This window comes from Sinocyclocheilus rhinocerous, unplaced genomic scaffold (assembly GCF_001515625.1).
Source record: "Sinocyclocheilus rhinocerous isolate Xijiao unplaced genomic scaffold, SAMN03320098_v1.1 scaffold1874, whole genome shotgun sequence".
NCBI lineage: Eukaryota > Metazoa > Chordata > Actinopteri > Cypriniformes > Cyprinidae > Sinocyclocheilus > Sinocyclocheilus rhinocerous.
In genome coordinates, this window is record NW_015626862.1 from 1,520,151 (window position 1) to 1,539,835 (window position 19,685).

Sequence of the window (19,685 nt, forward strand, 5' to 3'; positions counted from 1 at the left end):
TATATATATATATATATATATATATATATAAATATTGCACACACACACAATTTATAACCTATATAAAATAATTTTCTAGGTAAATAGTTCTATTTTATAAACGTATTTTGTTTTGAAAAATAAACAAACAAATAAATACAATAAAATAATATACATAGATACATATATATGTATATGTATACATATATATTACAAATTAATCTACTACAAGATAGTGACATTTTTTGTACCCTCATATTATAAAAGATACCTTTGGTGTCCTCTGCTGGTTACATAAATTACCACAACTGGTCCACAGTCCAAAAATTAAAACTACCAAAACTAAGCACAGGATTTATTGTAATTTTTAAACATAGCATAATGGCATTTTATATGTAGCTATAACCACAGACAAAATGACAAGATTAATGGCCAGGTAAAAAACTAAACTAAACTAAAATAAAATGTCATTCTCTGATGGAAGCATGAGGAAAAGATGAAAGAGAGGAAGAACAAGAAGTCTCCACAATCATATTTTTTCATTGCCATCAACAACAGCAAAGAAATATCTGAGACAAGCACTTAAGATGACGTCCGAATGACATGACCACTGATGTTTGCAGCAATACATCAGCTAACAATCCAATTTGAGCTCACGCGGGGCAGCACTGACAACAGTTACACACAAAACAAAAGGCTTTTAAACAAAACTAGCAAATATAATGTACAATTCTGTATTTACAAGAAGAAAATATCATATGTCATGTTATTCAGCACTATTTCTTATCTTTTGGGTCGAATATTAACAATGCATATCTTTGCAATACAAAACACAGATGATGTGATGTTGTACAAGGACAGACAAATATCATAAGATAAAAAACTTTACTTACATCACCAAATGGAATGTATTTACTTTTTTGTGCAAAAAGAGACATTTTTGCCACTAAATGTCAACATTCAGAGAAGAATGCTATTATGGAAAGTCTTAAAATTAAACAAAATGTCCCTTTTTAAAATGAGAAAGCAGGTCACATCTGTTTTCATAAGACACACAAAACAGCCGGTCGTTAGGAAAATCATGACAGTGAGTCTTTAGGGGAAAAAGTCAAATTTGACAAAGTCATCGAGGTATGAAATGAACAAACGTTGATATTTGAAAAACACAATTTCAGATGAATTCCTATAAAAGGAATGAGCTGTTTTCCGCTGGCCCACATCCGAATGCTAATCATAGGTGGTCTTGATGTTGCATAGCACAGAGTGTAACAGTTGTTTGGTCAATGGGACAAGAGTAGAGGCAGGTCATGTGTGAGTCTCTCATGAGGTCAGATCACTGCGGCGTTGGTGTCGAGTTATGAGCCCTCTGTCTTTGCCCCCTCTGTGGTTTCCTTAGGTGGGTCGGACGAGGATGAGCTCTCTCCGCCCTGTTCGCCATCATCTGCGTCGAGGCCAAAAATACTCATTAAATGCAATATTCTATGTGAATTTGTTCTTTAAGCAGACATGTTCATCCAAAGCAATTCAAACACAAGCAAATAATCACAAGGAGCAACATTAGCAGAGCAACATTAGGCAAATTCAAGGGAAATTCATACAAGGAAAGAGGATGGTGATTTATGCTGTCAAGCTGCAAAAATAAATAAATAAATAAATAAATCTTAAAAGTAACTATGTAATAAATGTTGCTCTATACTTCACATAAATGTATCTTATGGTTTCAGAATATTTAAAATGTATGTAGTTTTTCACTGACAGTCTTCCCTGTAGCGCTCTAATCTAATTTTTGGCTATGTTTTCTATGTCAGTTGATCACATGACATGCCAGAACCAATGGCATTTGGCATTAGTATAGTCAAACCTGTTGTGATCTAATAGCACCATTTTTTTTTGTAAATGAGATTTGAAAGCTCTAATTGAGAAGAAAAAGGGACATTTGAGTCTTTTCCTCACACAAATCTACCATACAGCTTTAGAAGATTTGGAATAGTGTACAAGTTGTATAAACCAGGGGTTTTAAAACTTCTTGATGACTAAAGAATATCCAATGTCTATATTGGCTCTGTATTTTTCTAGCCACCATAAAAGTACTTTTAAAGGGGTCATATGATGCGATTTCAAGTTTTCCTTTCTCTTTGGAGTGTTACAAGCTGATTGTGCATAGATAAGATCCCTGAAGTTGCAAAGACTAAAGTCTCAAAACCAAAGAGATATTCTTTATCAAAGTTAAGACTCTGCCACGCCCCCCTAAAACGGCTCATTCTAACACGCCCCCACATATCTACATCACCATGTGGAAATATTTGCATAATGCGCCCAAATGATCACGCAAAGAAAGAAACAATATATACAGTCCAAGAAAAACCCTGGTATAAACTAATTTTATGATAGTTTTATGGTGATATTTTAAATCACAGTATTAATCACGGTTCAATTTTATTTCAAATGAAAGTTAGACTTCACCCTTTGAACTTGGCTAAAAACTCATTGATTACTGTTCTTTGTAATAAAAGACAATTCCATTTTGCATGACAGTTATAAAAATTGGCCACTAGATGGCAGAAGAGGTAGTTCATTATTCAGCAGGACCCAGTTACAACACATTGTTATCATGCCAAAGAAAGTCATATAGGTTTGGATTGGAACGACAAGAGGGTGAGTAGACATGATTTTCAGTTTTGGGGACACTGACTCTGAAACAGTATTCTGTTTATTATTTAAAACAGGATAAATAATGTATGATGTGGAATAGGCAGCAGATTCAACACTGCTGAGAATCTCCGGCGTCATCACAAACTGCACATGGAACATCATTTGCAGGGATCACACGTGATGCCTTTGAGGCTTATGGGTAACACAGAGCAGATTAAAAGTGTTTGTCTGCAGGCAGTTATTGATGCACAGGAAGGTTCAGTCATGATCTAATCATCAAAAGAAGGTGTGAAGTGTGTGCGTTGAATCAAGGTCATTGCCTCAAGGGTTAAATCACTGATGTCCTTCTTTTTGAAGTTTTTCGTATTATATTAATTGTACTGAACATGTATCAAAATTAGTCTTTGAAAATCACAGGTTTTCACCAGCTACCACTAAGGAATGACATTCTGACAGCAACCGGTGGCAGTCTAACAGTTAGTCTTACAGCCGACCCCCTAATGACATCACACAAAAGCACTTAAGCATTGAGGAAAGTGTATATTTGATGAGAGAGTGCTCTTTTCTCTGTAGAAAAGCACGTTTTAAAGAGAGGTGCCTTTGTCAATCACAGCTTAGTCTTGCAGACTCTGCCAACATCATGGCCCGTTTTAGACATCAGAGGTACACTGCACAGATTAAATTAGCCTATTAACTTATGCACTGAACTAGTTTCAAGCCCTGTTAATTGCATGATTCCCTTGCATATGTACTGTATGCAGTTTAATCACACTGCAGTATTTCATTCAGGTTATGTGCTTTTATGCATACTTTTATTAAATATTGTTTGCTCATTGTGTATTTCTTATTATTTTTCTTATTGTGTATTGCTTATTATTGCTTAAATCATTTTAGATTTTTTATTAATATTTTCTCTCTTCATTATGCCTTTGTAAAGTAAATTTTAAATTATAGTATTTAAAATGTGTGATATAAATAAACTTGCCTTGCCCATATTCACCAAAAGTCTATATATTATTATCATTTCACATTATACATTTACTGTTCAAACAAAGTTTCAGTCCATATGCTCACCAAGGCTGCATTTATATTAGCATTAATATTGTAAAATATTATAACTATTTAAAATACCTGTTTTCTATTTGAACATAGTTGAATATAATTTTAACATTTTTGTGGAAACTGTGATACAATGTTTTTGTGTGATACATTAATTATTTGATAAACAGAAAGTTAATAAGACCAGCGTTTATTTGAAACAAAAATCTTTTGTAACATTATAAATGTCTTTACTGTCACTTTCTATCAATTTAATACATCGTTGCTGAATAAAAGTATTATTTCTGCTGCTGATATCCAGTGAAATCCTATCCTCATGAGCTAGGAGGGTTGTTTTCTTTACTTTTTATTCTTTTGCATTATTTTCATTTATTTTTCCCATATTTTGCCTAGTCATGAATGATGCTGGCCTTGCAAGCACATACTTTTGATTATTGTCAAACTGTATACATCGAGACTAATGGACATAAAATAAACCCAGCTGAACAAAAGACAGTATACAGTACCTCCTACTGAAAGCTCAGCTAGTTTATCAGGTAGGTCGGCAGCTCCAGGACCAGCCGTGGAACCTAGAATATCTGGCAATGCATTCCGCCGGCCAGTCCTGCCCGTGGCTGCAAAGTCAGAGACAACAGGTTCCACATCAGTCATCTCTGGTGGTCTTCATAGCATCATCTGAAACAAACCAAACAAAATGCACTCAATCAGTGACTGGCATATGAGGGTTAAACTAGAGGATTGTTTAACAGTTCACATAGTTCTACGTCATATGATACAATACTAGGTTAGCAGAACTCAAAAAGTTATTCAATTTAATGTACTCACCAAGATTCAGTTTGTAGAACCTAAGATTTGGAATTATTTTACACAAGCAAAAAATATGACTGATAGATATGATGGGGTTAGTTTTCAGTTTCCTTATCAAATTCTGTGTAATTAATAAAATAACATAGCCAGTTGGGTCACAAATTTACATTTTCTAAAGAAAATGTTGCCAGTGCAAAGGGAATTCTTGGTAGAACTTTTCATTTTGGTTTTGTTCTAAACATATTAATTGCACTTAACTTGAAATATTGACTACGGTAACCCATTAAAATTTAATTGGTAGATATGATAGGGTTAGTTTTCAGTTTCTTTTTCAAATTCTCTGTAGTAATACAAAATAACATAATAACCAGCTTGTTCACAACTAGAGTTTTACATTCTCTAAAGAAAATGAAAGTGTTGCTTGCCATGCAAAACTTGTTGCTATGTTGCCAGGGTGCTGCTGTGTGGTTATTTACTTCTGAGTGCTTTTTAGCCTGTTGCTATATGAACAAATTAATATCCATACTTACTAAGCCATGTCAGTGTGAATTAATATCCATATTTACTAAGCCATGTCAGTGTGAATCAGCATCATTTTAGGCAACGACTAATAGAAACTGATGATAGCAGTCCTCTATCAATGTTAATCAGTCAAAAGTACAAAAGCAGCAACAGCGTCAAAACAAGCTGAGCTTTTTCTCTACTGCATCTCTAATGAGACTGTCCTCCTCTCCAGGGAGTGACTGAACCGAATCGCTGACTACTCCTCATCTCCCCACACACCACCTACCCTGCTTACCATCAGCCGCATGACAACATCCCTCATCATTTACTAAAAGGCCTACTGCGGCATTGGGTTTCACATTTACCATCCTCTACACCTCATTGCAAGACGGAGTGGCTTTGAGGAATTTGGCCAGTGTCATTTTTGGTATATACACTGTGTCAAAGAGGATTGCAAATAACATTCATTGTGCTGGCAGTACAAGACAGAATTTCCAAACTGCTTGGCATTGCCTTCAATCAGCAGAAATGCTTGATTGGCCTTTAGTTAAAGGGGTCATATGATGTTGCTAAAAAGAACATTATTTTGTGTATTTGGTGTAATGAAATGTGTGTGACGGAAATGTTACGCCCCTACCATATTGTGATGCCTTGTCCGGCCGGAGCGACGAGACAAAAACATTAAAACCCATTATAAACGAGGCATTTGTTGCATCCAGTGGGGACATAATTAACTTTTATAAAGAATATCTCTTTGGATTTGAGACTTTAGTCTTTGTAACTTTACAGATCTTCTTTATGCACCAAGAGCTTGTAACACTCCAAAGAGAAAGGAAAAATTGAAATCGCATCATATGACCCCTTTAAGTGATTCTTTAGTCTGAGTGTCATATGTGACTGTGCACATAGCCTGCAGGGAAAATTCACTACTGGAAAGGGCAGATGGGAATGTGGGAACAGATTGACTGATAAATTGCACCGTCAGCCCAACCAAAAGACCTTTTATTCTTATCCTTAAAAACAGATGGTTTTGCGTATCAGATAAAATATATGATTAAAACAACAACAACGATAATATCTGGGTCAGTTAGCCCAATATCTTGATTCTATCAGCAACATCCTATTAACTAATCAATATCTTTATAAATGTAAAAATAATTTAAAAAATCCCTATCCTGCCCGGCTGAAACCATTATTACAAATTAGATGGCACCACTGCAGCTTAATCATAAAAAATTCCAATCGATTTTCATCCCTGCTTCACCGGTGCTAAATTTAATAGAATCAAAACATCACTTTTGCTTAAGAGAGCTATTAAGTTGGATTCAAGCTGCCTTGTCTTGACGTATTCAATCTGACCAGCAGAGGGCATGCATTGCATCATTCTAAACTGAGTTTTCATAATATAGCAGACTAAAAAAGAATTTTTTTTTTTTTTTCTTAAAGATTTCTCTATATTCAGTGATAGACTGTCATGGCTATTCTTGCACCCTTAAAGTGTAATGCCAATTCAAATTCCCATCAGATATTTGAGCCAAGTGTATTTAAAATGCAACTTCAAAAAAGAAAATAGTTTTCTTGAAAATTAATCAATCAATGATTTTCATATAATTAATATTATTACAGTATTTATTAATATTTTGAATTAGATTGTATTTTTATATTTTTGTCATTTTAATTAGTTTAGATTTTTTCAAAAGTTTATTTTGCTTTAATTTATTTAATTTCAGTTTGAATTATTTTAGTTCTTCAGATTAAACTTATTTCAGTTAATTGTCAGAGCAGCATTTCTAATTTTACTTCAAATGTAAAAAAAAATTATTTAATATTTATATTTTATCTAGTTCAGCTTTATTCACTGGAAACAATTTTAAATAGTTTTAGTTAATGATGACAACACTGAATTAAGCTGCACAATCATTTTAGGTATTTAAAAACAACAACAACAACAAACATTCATGTTTAAATTTGGTCAGTCAAACTGAGTCTCATGTCGCTTTTTCCTGTGGGAAATAAAATGGATCATCAAAATGTCAAAGCTGTTCTTGCATGGTAATCACTCACAATGATGTTCCACTGCAATTTTGCTTGATGTATTATTAATAAAATTATGCATCAGGTCAGGATTGGAATCTGAGGCATCATGGACATTAAATGAAAACCTCTAGACAAATGCATCACACACTTCTGCACAGAGCTCCTATAATGTTAAAATTGTTTTCTACTTTCTCCTTTAGTCATGTCTTGACTTGCCAAGGGCACCATGTGTGCCAGGACTGCACTGGTGCCCTCTCAAAAATGAATATGTGCATGACGCCTCTGCATGCTGCCATCATAAAGAAATGTAACATCAATCAAAATGTATCTTTTTAGCTTCTTCATATTTTCATCTGCTCATTCTTATTCCACGCTCTTTCTCTTTAAACCTGAACGCAGCACCTTAAACAGGGGCTGACCACTAGACTAATGTCTATTTCTTATGCTACTCTTACAAAACAGAGCTATCAGATAAAAATCTTACAGCAATGCGAAAAATGAAGTATGACTTGAAATGGTAAATTAATGGTTCATATGCTTTTGAGTCAGTAGTGGTAGAAGCCTTGGCTGGAGGTCTAGTAATGAAGAAAACACTGTTGCTAGGAAATGTGACAGACTTGAATGGCTTCAGTGCATTTTGTTTGGTAATTCTGTGTTTTTCTGTCAATATGGGGTGCTGTGTGTACATTAATGAGGAAAAAAAATTAACTTAAATGATTTTAGCAAATGGCTGCAATATAACAAAGAGTGAAAAATTTAAGGGGGTCTGAATACTTTCCGTACCCACTGTATATAGCCCTAGTGTTTCTCTTGTGCTTTGTCAGTCGTTGGTCTTACTCAGGGTTTGAAATTAGCTTTTTCACTCACCAGCAAAGTTGGCTACTAAATTTTTAAGTTAATTTCTACTAGCCAAAACAAAAACAGAAATAAACCAGTTAACTATGTCACAGCTGTGTCACAAAATATATTTGTCACAAATATATTTATTATAAAGTCTGAATTTCATATAATTCCAGGGTATCTGCAGGATTTTAAAATCAAATTTAAGACCTTTTTAAGAAAAATAAATTGATACCATATATACAGTTCAATTAGGTTTTCAACCAAGCAAAAGGTTTTCAGCACACATTTCAGCCTTTAAACCATTTTTAAGAAAAGGGATGAGTCAAAACTATCAATTATGACATTAAACAATTATTACGAAATGTAACATCAATCAAAATGTATCTTTTTAGCTTCTTCATATTTTCATCTGCTCATTCTTATTCCACGCTCTTTCTCTTTAAACCTGAACGCAGCACCTTAAACAGGGGCTGACCACTAGACTAATGTCTATTTCTTATGCTACTCTTACAAAACAGAGCTATCAGATAAAAATCTTACAGCAATGCGAAAAATGAAGTATGACTTGAAATGGTAAATTAATGGTTCATATGCTTTTGAGTCAGTAGTGGTAGAAGCCTTGGCTGGAGGTCTAGTAATGAAGAAAACACTGTTGCTAGGAAATGTGACAGACTTGAATGGCTTCAGTGCATTTTGTTTGGTCGGCTCTTGATGCAGAGAGATATGTGGGGCACCAAATCATCTGAGACATCTGCTGCTACTGCATCAGCCCAAAGTTACTGAATACAGGAGGCTATACTGAAAGCACAAAGACTAATATGAAATAATACATAATAATTTGTACTAAATTAAAAGAAATCAATTAAAATTGATGTCAGCATGAAATTCTAATTGACCCTACAAAAAATTACAAAAATTGAAACATCCCTAAAACAGGATTTACTCTAGAAACAAAATTGCATATGATTGCACATGAATACTTACGTTTTCAGATAATATATCTTTAATTAAGTTTATTCTTATTCTATTAGCAAATTTCTTGTTTAAAGCATACATTTAATGATTTATTCTTAAAACAAACAAACGAAAAGAACAACTACTTAAAATATCTAAAAGTATATAAAAATATATACATTTATACACATTTTAGTAAGAAAAATACATTTAAAATACATCTTAGTTAATTTATGTTGTTTTAGGGATGTTCAAATATTTCTTACTGAAAAACAACACAAAAATAAGAAATGTTAAGGGAGAAAAAAAACTCCCCTTCAATGACATGACTTTCCTCATTCCAAATAATTCTATATGTAAAACAAAACAAAAAAAAAACAATATACAAATGAAATGTTATAAAACAAATAAGAAATGTTATTCCAAAGGAAGATTAAGAATAACATACGTCTTTTATCTGTTACTACCAAATAAATCTATATGTAAAACATGAAAAACAACTACTTAAAATATATGAAACTATATAAAATATATAACTATATTAAAATTGGTGTAAACAAAACAGATTTTTCTCATTCCAATCAATCTGTACATGTAAAATAAAATATTATGAATAAAAAAAATCTGTCATATATTCCCCATCTCTGTACCTTGGACTTATAGTTTGTAGTTTTGTGTTTTATTGTTGCCTTGTTCCCCTCTTGCTTCCCTGCCGCTCTGTTTGTTGCCATGGACACTCATTGTACCACATATATATATATACAGTGGGTACGGAAAGTATTCAGACCCCCTTAAATTTTTCACTCTTTGTTATATTGCAGCCATTTGCTAAAATCATTTAAGTTAATTTTTTTTCCTCATTAACATTTCAGCCTTTAAACCATTTTTAAGAAAAGGGATGAGTCAAAACTATCAATTATGACATTAAACAATTATTACCAATCAATTATTATACTAATTTAATAACATATAAATATATCTTAATGTCTTAATTGTTTAGATTTTTTTAAATGCATTAGCATTGGCTTCTTGTCGATCCACCAGTTAAGATTTAGCTACACAGCTGATTTTTACCCACATTTGGCAGGTTGGCAGGTGTTAATTTCAAACCCAACTACTTGTAAGTTGTTTCATTCCCTTTCGAGAGTTCACTCTACATTGCGAAGCATTCGCAGTTGGAACTCCCCTTCTCCGAAATCCTGAAACCTTATAGGATACCAGTACAATAAACTGGCCAATTGTTTGTAATTATGCAAATCGCATGCAAATATTGACAAGTCTGTGGGCAGTATATAATACCTGAAGATAAGACAGCTTCTTAACCGCATCCGATGGCTACCTTCTGCTGAATTTGTGCAGACCCCATCGTCATCCTCTGCCGTCGCCCTTTTCGCCAATCCTTTTCGCTGACGAGAGCCTTTCTTTCAAGTTAAGCTCAATATGTCTGTGGTTTCGTACATAAATCGCCAAGGCGGCATCCCTCCCCCTCAGGAGGGACATGCTGTCTCAAGCGATCAGCTCAATATGGCACCCCAGCCTGGAGCTGTGGAGCCTTCATGTTGGCTACTTCAGGGGTCCTAGAGGAGCTAAGCGCCCTGTCTCCCCATGTGCTTGACATGCTCACTGAGTCTCGTGCACCTTCTACTAGGCGTCTGTACGCTCTTAAATGGGGAGTGTTTGTTAAATGGTGGTGCGATAGAGATACTGACCTGGTGAGCTGTCCTGTGTCGGATGTTCTACGTTTTCTGCAGCATAAGCTAGATACCGGGAGTCTACCATCAATGCTAAAGGTTTATGTGGCTGCTATTGCTTCATTTTGTTTCCTGGTTGACGGGCAATCGATCAGGAGGCACATGCTGGTGGTCAGATTTCTCAGGAGAGCAAGGAGATTACCGTCAGTGCCGCCATGGGACCTGGCGCTGGTTCTGAAAGCTCTCTCTCTACCCCAGTTCGAGCCCTTGACATCCATTGCTATGAGGGAGCTCTCCCTCAAAACTGCTCTGCTTCTTGCCCTTGCCTCGGCTAAGCACATAGGAGATTTGCATGCACTCTCTGTGGATGACGACTGTATTCGCTTTGGGTCTGGGGACTGCAGTGTTACTCTCCGGCCGAGACTGGGCTATGTGCCTAAATCTCTTTCTACCCCCTTTAAAGCACAGGTCATTTTTTTGGCCGCTTTGTATTCTGAGCCATCGTCCTCGCATGACAGTGAGGCTCAGAGCACCGTTTTCCCTGTCAGGACTTTAAGGATTTATATTGACCGCTCAGCCATCTTTCAACAGTCTGACCAGCTCTTCGTGTGCTATGGTGGCTGTTGCCTCTTCATGGGCCTGGTCTAAAGGCACATATATTCGGGATATATCCTTTGCAGCCATCCTCCTCCTTATTGCTATCTGCTATTTGGGGCACAGTTTGTTACCACATATAGCTGTTGACACTGTGCAGGTCTATGTACATTTTTATATGTGCTTTTGTTGCATTGCACGGTGCTACCTTGCTTCTGTTGTTGTGTCTGCCCTGCTATTTATTCTGGCCAGATATGCTAATTTGGTATACCTGAGTTAAGATGTTCATTGGCCATCATCAGCTGCGGGCTTTCCTAGTGGCATCACTATTGGTTGGGAATTGTGTGTTGTTCTACCCCATGCTTGGTGTGGTCTTCTCCTTGGTTCAGGCTGATCTTAGCCACTCTCACGGCGGGATTGTATACCGTTTCCACTGCGAATGCTTTGTAATGTAGAGTGAACGCTCGAAAGGGAACGTCTCCTGAGAGCGGGAACGAGACATTGCGAAGGTCGCCGTGATCACTGGTCGATTAGTAGTACAAGTGTTCAGTCTTAGATTCTGACGCAATTGTGACGCAAATCTGACGCAGTCCAAAAATGGCTGGGACGTCTGGGACGCAAAAGGCACCTTTTTCCACCTTTGACCACAAGATGCCATTAGAGTACGACGTGTTGAAAAGCTTTGAGTAATGAACCATTTTATGATACAGTTGAGGGGAAAGCCTTCGCAAAGCTTCATTTCACCATCACTACAACAGACATGCACAGAAAACAAAGCTGGGGACAAAAGAAAACGTCTCCGGTTACTGTCGTAACCTCGGTTCTCTGAGAGCGGGAATGAGACATTGCGAAGCATTCGCAGGTGTACATACACAAAGTATGAATAAATGAGTCTGTGAATAAATTTATGAAAAAATAAGCATGGGTCATGTAGGCATATATGATCAAAATAAATTAAGATTATTGTGGAATGGTCTAACTTTTTCTATTAAATTAGCTTCATCTAGATCTTTGTCTCTCCTTGTCCTTGCCTGCACATCACACAATCCGCGTTAGAAAATTGTTTTTCATTCAGAAGTATTAAAATGCATTGTAAATACCATTTAACATTGGCATTAAAATATGCACACTAACTGCTTTATGTTATAAAAGCAGTATGCTGGAGTAGATGTACAAATGCAAATATGAAAAAAAAAAATTTAAAATTTTTTTGTTTCCTGTTCCACTACTACATAACTGACTAAACAGATGGTGTCCCATCATAAGTAGGTGCTACAGCAAATATTCACCAGCTGGATTAAAGGGGTCATATGACGTTGCTAAAAATAACATTATGTTGTGTATTTGGTGTAATGAAATGTGTTTATGCGGTTTAAGGTTCAAAAAACACATTATTTTTCACATACTGTACATTATTGTTGCTCCTCTATGCCCCGCCTTTCTGAAACGCGTGGAGTTTGGTCCCATCAGGCTAACGTGACAGTCACGACTCATGCAGCTGTAAGGTTTTCTTTTTCTTTTGTTTTTACTCGCGATCTTTACAACATGCATTACATTACGTATTTCATGGCACACATGTTTTATGCGTATTTGGCGCCACCTAGTGTTGTGGGTGTATTATTGACATGTCAAAGTCTAGACCCTGAATATAAGACGACTGCGTTTTTTCAGATGTATTTAAAAGAAAAAAACATCGTCTTATATTCGGGTCAATACGGTAAATTGCATCATATGACCCCTTTAAGAAATTAATCAAACCAAACACCAACACCACTGACAAGCTACGCAAAATCGCGTTCAAAATCGCAGGCGATTCATTGCCGATTATGAACGCGATTTTGTGTAGCTTGTCAGTGAGCTACGGCTCTGTGTAGTAAATGCCGCTCCATCTGAACGCACGTGCTGGAGATTTACTACTAATCACAGGAGCGACTTTACTGACGAGATGCGCATGAAAATCGCATTCGATTTTTTGCACAGCCCTACCGGTGTGCTTTACTTTTTCAGAGTGCTTTTCATAGCTATTTATGGCTTCACCTTGTTGTCACCTGAGACACTTAAGTCTGCTCTGCCTCACTCAGTCCCAGGATCAGACGCCACTAAAATCGATGCATACTGTGACTTATAATGACAATACAGTACAAAAGCTCCTCATGTGTAAGTAAGCTCTGTGCACAATGCTCAGTGATGAGACCCTATCAATAATCATCTGGCTGGAAACGATACTCTCACCAGCAGGCCTCCACAGCAATGATAATTGATCTGGTTCCTCGCAAATGATGCCAGCTAGCTGGACCAGCCACTGCTGAACAAGACCACCAGAAGATAACATCTTAGCATGCTGTTGATGGGTTTTGGGCACTGCTCATTTTTCTTTTTCTTTTTCTTGTTTTTATCAGTTCTTGTTGACAAATAAGTCCTTTAAATGTAGTCAATAGTTTGTCATGTCATTTCAGTCATTTTACTTTGACTAAAATGGCATAACTTAAGTCCACAAAATGCTGAAAATATATCTGCAAACCAAACTTTAAGCAAAATTGTAAACAAAACAAAATTTTTTTACTAACATAAAACATTTACTAACATAAAACTTATATTTAAAAGATATATCAACATAAAATAGCATTTACAAAAATTAGATAAGAAGAAATAATAGTATGAGTAAACTTACTGAATTATTAAATACTGTTTAGTTAATTACTGTGAATTTTCATGCTTTAGATATTTGACAATTTTTTGTTTTTGTGTTTTAGAGACTTAAGGATATTGCGTTTAGGATATAGCATGTTGTTAAGACAATGGCACATTCATGATGTAAGTTAAGGCGCGTGGACAAAATTCAGTCATTTCAGTAGGAATTTGTGAGTTCTGTTCCGCCTTTCAGAATTTTGCATGATGTCAAAAAAGTTTAACATGCAGAATTTTGCTCATGTTCAAGTTTGTCACACAAATTCGCCACACTGACCAACAGAAAGCTGCTTGGTTTTGAACGGGACTTCTGTGTGAACAGTGCTTCATACTGTACATTGCTACACTATTGACAATGGACCTTTTTCTGTGTGTCAAATTTCGCAAAAATATCGCTAATGTGACCGTACTTTAAAATGTTGCCGGCAAAACAGGTCCATTGTCTATTGTCAAAGTTATTAAGCACTGCACACACAGAAATCCCCTTTAAAGCAGCTTTCTGTGAATACACATACCATCCTGAACCTGTTGCAAAATCTGCGCAGAGAAATTTTTCGCTCTCAAGGAATTTCGCATATCGCATGGATTCCTATTGAAATTACTAGATTTCCCCTGTGAAAATTTGCTGAACAAAGATAAATGTGAGCGGACCTTTACTCATTCTGACTAGCGCAGTCATTACTTCAAGTTCACCTACGCATTCGCATTTCGCACACATGCAAGGTATAATATTATGTTTATGTTTTTATGTGGATATCACTTTTTCGACTCAAGTTGGTCAATCGCCAACATTTTCAAACTAAATTAATCAGTTCTGCAGCCAAACCTCTATCCTGACTCTTCTGCAGACCAACAAAAAGGTACAATGCAAGGTATCTTTCACTCAGCAGTCGCTCTACTTCAGGACAATTCTCTCGGCTGGGAAGAGCTCTGCCACCTGAGCCAGACAACTTAGCAACCAGCACCAGAATGAGCAACAAGGCAGGCAGCTTACTCTGCGAGGTTGAGCCCCCTTGTGAACCCCACAACAGAGATTTGCGGCAAAAGCAGCACAGCTGCTACCGCGCACACCTGTGCCCATGTCTCTATTGGCATTTACCATGTTTACCAGTAGCAGTATAGTCCCACAGAGCCATCTGTGTCTGGTCAAAAATTCCAAAACAATCTGTTTAGTCAGGTACTGCAATAAATATATATATATATATATATATATATAACCATAGCAGCATGCAAAAATGCCTGTATTCAGCATGTACCCAAATGTGAAAATCATGCACAAAAATGTGGTAAATATAAACATGCCTTACTTTAAATATCAGAACAAACAAGGTTAATCCAGTCTTAATCCATGTACAGCCCAGTAACAAGCTTTAAAATAGCCCTAACAGAAGGGCTGAGGTGTTTTTTTCCCCCATTTACTACTTTCCATTCTGCACACTTACAGCTAATTTTCTGTCTTTGATATTTAACCAATGCACTGCAAAGAGCATGAATGAAATGGAAAAACGTGACTGAAATAAAAAGCGAAAAAGTTAAAGATGTGCAGTCAAGTTAAATCTCCTTGTATTATAAGGCCTATTTTAAGCATAAAATTATATGGATAAGCTGGGCTGTTTTTACAAACACGAACATGAAGAATTACGCATAATGAGAAAAAATGTGGTTATGTAGGTATTGTAGGTATTTGCTACAGAAATAGTTTACTCATAAATGAAACATCATGTCATTCTAAATTTGAATTACTTTCTCTCTTCTGTGGAACACGAAAGGTGAATTTTGTGGATTACTTGCAGATTATTGTGATGTTTTTATCAGCTGTTTGGACTCTCATTCTGACGGCACCCATTCACTGCAGAGGATCAATTGGTGAGCAAGTGAGTGTTAAATTTACCCAAATCTGTTCCAATGAAGAAACAAACTCATTGATATATTGGATGACCTCGGGCTGAATACATTTTCAGCAAATTTTCAGTTTTGGATGAACTACTCATTTTGTGAATGATCCTTTAACCAATCAGAAACTTTGTATTGTACTTTATTCAAGCATGAGTAAATCATAGCATTTATCATAAATCAAGAGCACTCAATGGCAAATAAGTGTTCAACATCTTTCTTTGCCTAATGAAGCACCACTTTAATACTAAGATTGCTCAGCGAAAGTGCATTTAGTTCAAAAAAGACAATTATGAATATAAATCAATAATTAAAATTAAACATATTATCACTTAAGCCAGCTATTGAATACAAGCAAAACACAGAAAAAGAAAAAAAAAGCACACAAACAAAAGTCTTATATTTATTGGACCAAATACCCAGGGCCCCTCTGGGCCTTTGTCCAGGCATACAGAATACGTGTGGGAAAATAGAGCTGGATTTTCCGAATAATCTCCGCTCTGAGGACCAAAGACAAGCGCTTCCACTCAGTTTCTATATTCGGCCTTGATGGTCTGCAACAAGACAACCCAACCTTGTAGAGCATGACTTGACAAGAAGCAAAAGTAGCTCTCTGTGCCATTGTCGTGGTGACGGCAGTGGAAAATAAATAGCTTGTTTGTGATTGGTCGCACTTGGTTATGTAATAAAATCATTGCTTTTTACGGCTCATGAGGACTGAACAAAACTCAGAGGAGCTGTTTGAGGAGGAGAGACGTCATGCATGTTATGCGCAGTCTCCCAGCACCTAACATTTAAAGGTCTTGTCTGTTTACTGACTCATATATTCAGCCTGGCTAATGATGCTAATGGCACAGTATCTTCCAATCAATACAAGTGAGAACAATGTGGCAGATGACCTACAACAGCATGGGCTAGTGTGATAAGCCGGTGAGAAAGCAGATGTCAGATTTGATGGTGCTGCATTATGTGGCGTTTATTTTCGTGCATTTCTCCTCTCTGGGATTTTGTAAGGTCAAGCGATGGAAGGACATCTAGCAATTTATCAAGCGCAATGACCTGAGGCTGACACTATAGTGTAAAGGTGTTAACTTGCTGGGTCTGGGAGGACTGTTAACATTTGCATGAGGAACACAAATGCATCACTCATAAAGTCATAAAGTTGTAACAATATATGCTAAAATCTAATGCATTAACAAAACCCCTTACCAGTGGTTTCTTGTGTTTTTCTGCTTCACTCTCATAAATATTTAGGAGATAACAAAATTTAAGATTGATGTATTTGAACTGCATATACAATTTCCATAAACTGATAAAACTGATTTTATCTTTGTTATAAATTTGTGATTGTTTTATATTGTTGTTTATTTTATGTATTTATAATTTTTTTATTTTTTTTGTGTGTGTGTGTGTGTGTGTGTGTGTGTGTGTGTGCAGCACTTTGGTCGACTCTGTCGTTAAATGTGCTATACAAATCAATAAAACCAAACTAAACTAATAAACTTAATGTGCTGCATATTTGTCAGTCAAGTTAGGAAACATCTCAGATTTCCATTTCTTATGAAATAATATTTTTAAAATGCATTTATCCAAATTGCTTAGAATCAGCATAGATTTGTTAATTGTGAAAAATATTAAAGTGCCCTATTATGCCATTTCGAATATTGTCTTTCATGCAGTGTGTAATGTATCTGTATGTGAATGTAAATGATCTGCAGTTGTAAAGCCAAAAGTTCATTATAAATAAAGCTGTCTCCAAAAAAAGAATCGTCATCAGTAATTCGAATCCCACTTCCATGATGGCTACATTGTAACACATTTGCATAATGCCTGCCTATATACTATGTTGGCAGGCCGCGAACAACTTGACCCCGCTCACAAACACTGTAGCTTGTTTGTTTGGTAAACATCATGTCGAGAAGATGCTGTGTCCTACGCTGTGAACTGTAAGTAAATTCTTTTTATTTTCACTTCTGAAAGATGAGGATGCAAAAATCTGTGGTTAAAATTCACAGCAGTACAACCCCAATCTTTTTTGTGTTCCTGTCATTTTACTGACGACTGCTTCCCTAATTTCGGGGAGTTCAGCACGGGATTCACAAAACGCTTGCTCTTGAAAGATGGCTCAGTACCCAGTTTATTTTGACCAGCTGGCTCAACTGAATCACAACCTGTAAGTATGATAAATAATAGATGTTCATATTTTCAATCGAGCGTTTAAAATATGGAACTATGGCAATGGGCATATCGTTTCCGATATGCACTGTACACCAATCACAACAGACTGGGCCATCAATCAGAGCAGAGTAGGCTCACGGAGAAGAAGGGTTTAGAGAGACTGAATCTTAGAACTGCTTCGAACGAATCGTATGAGAATCGTTGGAAAATGAGGTGATATTAAATGCATATTTTGAGGAAACAAAAGCTTTTTTGACATTGCATGCATGTAAACCTATTGTAGGAGACTCCCAAAACAATATTAGGAACCTTAAAAATGGCATAATAGGGGCACTTTAAATTTTATTCAATTAAAAAGTATGCTGGCATCAAATTCAACAATGTACAAAATGTTTACAAAGGTAAATTTGGTAAATTTGCAATTTGGAAATTGTCTCTTGAATTTTGTTAATTCACTATAATAATTCACTGCACAAAAAGCACAAAAAATTACCATGTTTCATTGGACCTTTTTCTAATTTTGCTCTTTGTTTTTAATTTGAGGCAACAGCAAAATGTCCATGCTGGAATTTGTTGAGATTTATAATAATGCTTTTGGTAATTATTTTTATCCGAAAAGCAACTTACAGTGCATTCAAGATGTTATATTATTATGCATTCCTGGGGAAATAAACCTATGACCTTGCTGTTGATAGCAGCATCATTTTGAGCTACAGGAGCGCAATCACTTTAATCTAATTTCACTAGCATTGAATGTGATTGATTGATTATACAACACATTTTTGTTGAGAATCACTGTCCTAGATGGTTTAAGGTATACTGCACATGCACTAGACTACATTACCCAAAAAAGGACCATGTGCACATCCCATAATGAGAATTTTATAATGAAGCTGAAATGCTCAAACGCTCTCAACTACAAATGAAAGTTATCAACATATGTCAAACAGCTTTGAGACAACAGAATTCATAATTTCTTTTGATTAATGAATCAACAAAGCATAAACCAGCAGTGAATATATGTGACCCTGGACCACAAAGATGTATACATCCTCTGAAAGCTGATCAAATAAGCTTTCCATTGATGTATGGTTTGTTAGGATATGACAATATTTGGTTGAGATACAACTATTTGAAAATCTTGAATCTGAGGGTGCAAAAAAATCAAAATATTGAGAAAATCGCCTTTAAAGTTGTCCAAATAAAGTTCTTAGCAATACATATTACTAATCAAAAATTAAGTTTTGATATATTTACAGTAGGAAATTTACAAAATATCTTCATGGAACATGATCTTTACTTAATATCCTAATAATTTTTGGCATTAAAAAAAATCTATAATTTTGACCCATACAATGTATTTTTGTCTATTGCTACAAATATACCCAAGCGACTTAAGACTGGTTTTGTGGTCCACGGTCACATTATTGTAAATTCTGTTTGTGCTTCCAAATACTCAAATCCTCCTGTTCCAGTTAAGTTTAAGGAAGGACAATGAAGAAACTACATCGCAATCGAAAACATGCAGAAAGACTTCTACAAGGATTCTAACTGGTGATCCACCAACAAAGCCAAACTTCAACTGCAAGCACATTTCGTGCGAGTGAAAGGTGTAATTTGTGAAATCTGAGGATACTGCAAGTGTGATGAGAAAAGAGCTGTGACCTTTTAAACCTTAAACCAAAGAAATAAAAGCTCTTGTGAGACACGCTGAGGAGTTTAATCACTGTCCGGTTCCTGCACAAACATTTCCTTTGTCTCTCTGAATAATCGACTTGTTTGGAGGTCCTCAGTGCATGTGTTTCT

At 35.9% G+C, this 19,685-nt stretch overlaps 1 protein-coding gene across 2 annotated transcripts in view; it reads right to left on the bottom strand.

Annotated features, from left to right (window-relative positions):
* Positions 1–327: 327 nt before the first annotated feature.
* Positions 328–19,685, bottom strand: part of LOC107716873 (cAMP-dependent protein kinase inhibitor beta-like) — a 37,722-nt gene continuing 18,364 nt past the window's right edge. Inside the window, exons 1-3 of one of the 2 annotated variants that reach the window (XM_016523488.1) lie at positions 15,433–15,444; positions 4,197–4,365; positions 328–1,420 (exon numbers count right to left, since the gene is read on the bottom strand). In XM_016523488.1, coding sequence (XP_016378974.1) covers positions 1,335–1,420; positions 4,197–4,341 — 231 coding nt within the window. In that variant the 5' untranslated portion in view covers positions 4,342–4,365; positions 15,433–15,444 and the 3' untranslated portion in view covers positions 328–1,334. Of the gene's footprint in view, positions 1,421–4,196; positions 4,366–15,432; positions 15,445–19,685 lie in introns of those variants that run through there. The other variant, XM_016523482.1, reaches the window with a different exon arrangement.